Here is a 5151-nt window from a genome sequence, read left to right on the forward strand (position 1 = left end):
CATTTGACAGACGTAAAATGCCATAATGTTAATTAGCGGAAATTTAAACACACTGATACTGATGATGAATTAAAAATTTGCCAAAAAATACTAAATTTGCTATCCCATGGAAATAATTGGAATCAAAAAAATTGGCCATATATTAAGTTTTGCGACGCATGCATACGATTGAAATATCATATAAAATGGGCCTAATATACTAATGTTGTATTTATTTAATTGTAAGAACAAGTTTACATCCTGGAATGGCCACGATTTACCCCGGTTCGTTCTGTTTCATATTGATATGCGAGTTGATAGACATCGGCTTTTCAACAGACTGTATGACATTACTTATTGTGTACCACAATGTCAATTAGCTTTTAACTTGTTTGACTATGTACACTAATGTACTTGTCTGTTGATTTACTGTGTCGTTTGAGAATTTTGTCATTTCTATCTATAAACTCAAGTAACAGCATAAATATGAATGTAAATAAACTTGTATCAGTACAACCACGGCAATTCATATAGGAAGAGTAGCTATACATAGTGATTACAAACAGCTACTAAATTAATGTATTTTTTTATTTCAGGTAAATATGGCGTCTAAAGGATTTACCTCAATACTTGCTATTGTATTAGGAATCGCCTTTGTCAGCGCTATTATAACCATGGTAAGGTTAGCTCTACATTGAGGCTTTAATCTCTTACTTTAAGCACGTCATTTGTCGGATTGGTTTCAAAACACCAGACATATGCTCGTGCATGTATCGCATGTTCCGATTAAAGATGACAGAATAACACACATTTTCACAATTCAGGAAATCGATCCATGTCGAATTTGGATTAAACTAGCTCCACACACTGAACACAATGGTCTCTTGATGCATGTTACTTCATTTTTCGTATCAAGTTTATAATGGCCGACTTGTGGGCATTTTATGAAGTCCAAACATTACACAGACATCCTATCAGACGTGCATTTTTTGTCACCATCAAATCATGACTGTTATTCATCCTGTTTTAACAAATCCTGTTCTGCAGAGTCATATATCATAACATGTCTCAACCAATCATTGTTGAACCTATACATCATACATCACACAGTGACTTTAAATCATCCACTTTTTATAAAATACAACATATATCTGATCTGAGCAATCTTTTTTACACATGTCTCCAGACCATGCTACCTACATCTCCCAAAGTAACAATGAAGTACGCTGCCAAAACCATACCAGCCATTTTGTCTTGGCCACAAGTGGAACGAGTTGGTATTCAAGAAGAAATTCGGCAGACTGGTCAACATACTTGGAATATTTCTGCCGCTTCCCAAGGCAGCTATGGACGCACTTGTGCTAGTCAAACCGAGGTGGTATTTCTTACAGATGTCAACTCTATTTCACGGGGTGATATCATTGATTTGTCTGTCATTGCACGTGATATTAATGGTAGGAGACGTACTATAGGTGGAGATTTGTGGCGAGCAGTTATATACAACACGGGTAGCCACTTCGCATCTATGGGGAGAATTACCGACCATGGCAATGGGACCTACACTGTGCAATTTTATGCAGGTTTCTCGGGAGTTGTAAAACTACAAATTGTGTTAGTCTTACAAAGAGAGGCAGTTAAGTACCAACGTGAAGTTTTTCTATCTATTGAATCCCGAGCATCCTGGAATGGCATATTTCGAAGCGCTAACAAAACAGAAATGTCAGATTGTTTTGTGAAAAGAGAAGGTGAATGGAAAGATAAGTGTGAATACCCGCACCCAGGAGCTTCAGGAAATACAGTGTTTTTGTGTGATCCACCTAAGTCACTAGAATGTAACACGTTAGCAAACATATCTGCTTCAAAACATACAAGGAATAGCAAAACAGAAACAGATATAATTGCCTCACATCAATATTTGTTTAAAGCGTGAGTATTTAAATAATTTAGTGCGTTTCTACCATTATTATTGCTGCAGCTGTGTGGCATTTACCATATATAAGGTTGAAAAATAACAATGCCAATGGCCCGATGATGAGGTGGCAGAATGGAACAAAAACTTCCGTGCCTGATTTGAAGAATGTTTGAAAAGTTTCAATCGCAAACCAGATATTTACATTAGCTGATGTTATTTTATTTTTCATGTACATTCATCATCATATGCATTACCATACGTTTGAGTTTGAAGTTTCACTTGCGTGTTGAAACAGTCTTATTTGTGAAATGATTTTAAAACTAGACAAATTTCTCTTTTTATTTATTTTTTAAATGTTGGGTACTCGTGTTAATTAGGTCTATGTAAAGCGCAACCCCTACAACAAAACCATGATTTCCATGTTTTTACATTACCGTATATGAACAGTTTGACTTGTAGTGTGAAACCATTATACCTCATCAAGTTACCATTTATTTGTAATCGTTTAAAATTCATATCACTACATGGATCAATTGGACCACTCATTGAAGTCAATGGTATGACCATTAGTATTTAATTATTGCATGTATAATTCAATTAATTGTTCAAAGTTATATATAGTTTAAATTTAATAAAAGTTCTTTAAAAGCCATAGTGTTTGATCAAATAATGCATTTAACCTAAACGTCTAATAATTGGTATTTTGGGCATGTGAGAAAACTGTGCAGTTATATAGTAGTAGTACTTATACAAAATACATTGCTGACGAACTTAAATGTAATTTTCATGAATGTTTTTGTCGTCATAGACCAAATGCAGTGCAGGTGATCAAAAGCTTCCAGGACGAATTGACGATACAACGTAAGTTTGTTCTTCTCTCGCAAAAAGTTAAAAATGCATATTACATGTTGTGTTGACGTCATGTAGTTTCTGAATTGTTTTACTAAAACATATATTCACTTTTATTATAGGACGGACGATGTCAGACTACATTAAATACCAAGTGCCGCAGTGTGAAAGCGACTTATCAGACACTGTAAGTGACGGATACTGGCTTGGTACGAGATGGTACTCACTGGTATGTCAAAACAGAGAATGGCACAAAGCCAGGGAAGTTCAGAAATGCCTGCAGGGCAAAGACGTATACTTTCTTGGTGACTCCACCACAAGGCAGTGGTATCAACAGATGTTGCAAATAGCTGGATATCCGATGGATGTCACAGATAAGAATTGGAGGAATCGTGTTGACAGTTTACCAGGTGAATACAGCGTCAGTGGTACCGACTCATATGACATGCTGGTCACAGACTTAAAAAATAACATTAATTTCACTTATCATCACCATGCACTGTCACGACACTGGCAGATTCCAATATTTCGTTTTCCATACTTTGTTGATATTATCGATGGATTGGCTTCTCCTGAATGCAATTACGTCATTCTTATAAGTCTCTGGGCGCATTTTGACACTTGGACTACAGATAGCTTCACGGAACGAATCTTCCTTCTCGCAAGAGGCATAAAGCACCTAATGGATCGCTGTCAAAACACCATTGTAGCTATCAAAGGATCGCACGAAAGAAACAACATTAACAATTACTGGATTTTGTATGACATGAATCGAATACTAAAAGACGAATTTAAGGGACTTGGGGTGTTTTTTATTGACATCTGGGATATGAATTTTGCATATGCATTTTCGAATAAGATGAAAATGAACATTCACATGCCTATGCATCTGATAAAAGAAGAAGTGTATATGTTTTTGTCACATGCTTGCCTCAAATAAATTAAAGCCGCTTATTACCAATTATCTAATTTGCATAGCAAGGAGCCGAATTTTGAAACTTGTTCTTCTGCCTAATACTACATACTTAATATTTGAGTGCATTTTGGACAGTGTTTTTATTTGTTCATATTCATATAATTGTAGTGTATTCAGAATATATATATGATTCAGTTAAAACCGTAATTATGATTTCTATGTGGTTGTCTCAAAATTTAAACCTTTTCTTTTTTTCATTACGTTTTCTATACATTCATTTACCTGACATAATGCGACATGCGTAGTAGCGAATTTCAGTGATATTCGGGTTATATTGCAAATGCATCATCATGTACAATTCTGGTTTAACTTTGAATTCGATAGTGAATTATTATGTTTCAACTTGATTAGTTTTTTTTAAATTTGAATCAGCGTATACATTAACTTCTAAACATTTGTTTTCCGATACTTGCTATGACAGATTTTTTTAGTGTGTGTCTATTGAATGAACACTTACTGGCGTTCATTTTCCTTGCATAATCAACAGTGTTGGTGCGAAATAATTGTTTCTGAACGCTGTATTGTGTGTTTGCATATATTTGTATGTATAATTAAGTTGAACAGTATTTTATATCACCCTGTTTTGCCTCTTATACGACAGTGTTCAATAGTGAACATAATATGTAGCGACATTTAACGACAAATGTTTTTTTTTAATATTAATTTTTCTTTGTTTTTTGAATGTTTTATATCAATCATTTACCTTATGCCCACTAGGCAACATTATTATAAATGCAACTAAAGATGCATTTATTCAGAACTGTATTCTGTGAACAGATTTTAAATCGGGTATTTTATTATTAAATTAAGCCTAATAATAATCATATTAACAATCGCAATATATGCATATTAAATACCTGGGCCCAAGGACTACATTATTGTTATAACTAAACCGCTCTACGTTTAATTAGATTTTGTATTTTCAGGTTTTTCATAATTGTGTGTTTTCTAGACACAACTACATAAATCAGCTGTGGGTAGCTCACCCATGACTTGCATATTTACATACATTTATCTAATATAAATTCATCAAACACGCAAATGTGAGTGTATAGAATGGTGCGAGGGGCCGGCTTGTATTGACATTGACAATGGGTAGATGGGCGTTGTGAAATAACTCTGAACACAATGACTGGCCTAGAATTATGGGAACCAAAACTAGAAATTTGTCAAGTTCACCTAAGTAGACAGGTATTATTTAATATCTGTTTTTAAGGGAAGAAAAATTGTACTTTGCTGTTGAGGAAGATACAATGTATGTAATTGTGGTGGAGTTCAGTCTATCCTCCCACTAAGTAGATTTGTGTGTAGAAAGTGGGCCACATTTTACGGTGGGTATGTGGCATTACTCTACCCAGATCGACAAACACTTTGTACCAACTATGGCACATCATTGTCATGCGAGCTCAGTTGAATACACAGGAACGACCTGAAG

General features: G+C 34.8%; 1 protein-coding gene across 1 annotated transcript; it reads left to right on the forward strand.

Annotated features, from left to right (window-relative positions):
• The first annotated feature begins 581 nt into the window (after positions 1-581).
• On the forward strand, positions 582-3680 carry LOC102806451 (NXPE family member 3-like). The gene is made up of 4 exons (XM_006820289.1): positions 582-656; positions 1166-1905; positions 2700-2752; positions 2863-3680. Exons 1-4 carry the CDS (start codon positions 582-584, stop codon positions 3678-3680), a joined length of 1686 nt encoding a protein of 561 aa, XP_006820352.1.
• Positions 3681-5151: the final 1471 nt, after the last annotated feature.

Source organism: Saccoglossus kowalevskii, chromosome 4, assembly GCF_978046115.1.
Source record: "Saccoglossus kowalevskii chromosome 4, keSacKowa6.1, whole genome shotgun sequence".
Classification (NCBI taxonomy): Eukaryota; Metazoa; Hemichordata; class Enteropneusta; family Harrimaniidae; genus Saccoglossus; species Saccoglossus kowalevskii.

Bases quoted from the DNA above. Each gene is read 5' to 3' on its own strand.
- LOC102806451 (XM_006820289.1), top strand. From the start codon at position 582: ATGGCGTCTAAAGGATTTACCTCAATACTTGCTATTGTATTAGGAATC. The intron at 657-1,165 runs GTAAGGTTAGCT...ACATGTCTCCAG, and splicing joins TCAGCGCTATTATAACCATG to ACCATGCTACCTACATCTCC. The intron at 2,753-2,862 runs GTAAGTTTGTTC...CTTTTATTATAG, and splicing joins GGACGAATTGACGATACAAC to GACGGACGATGTCAGACTAC.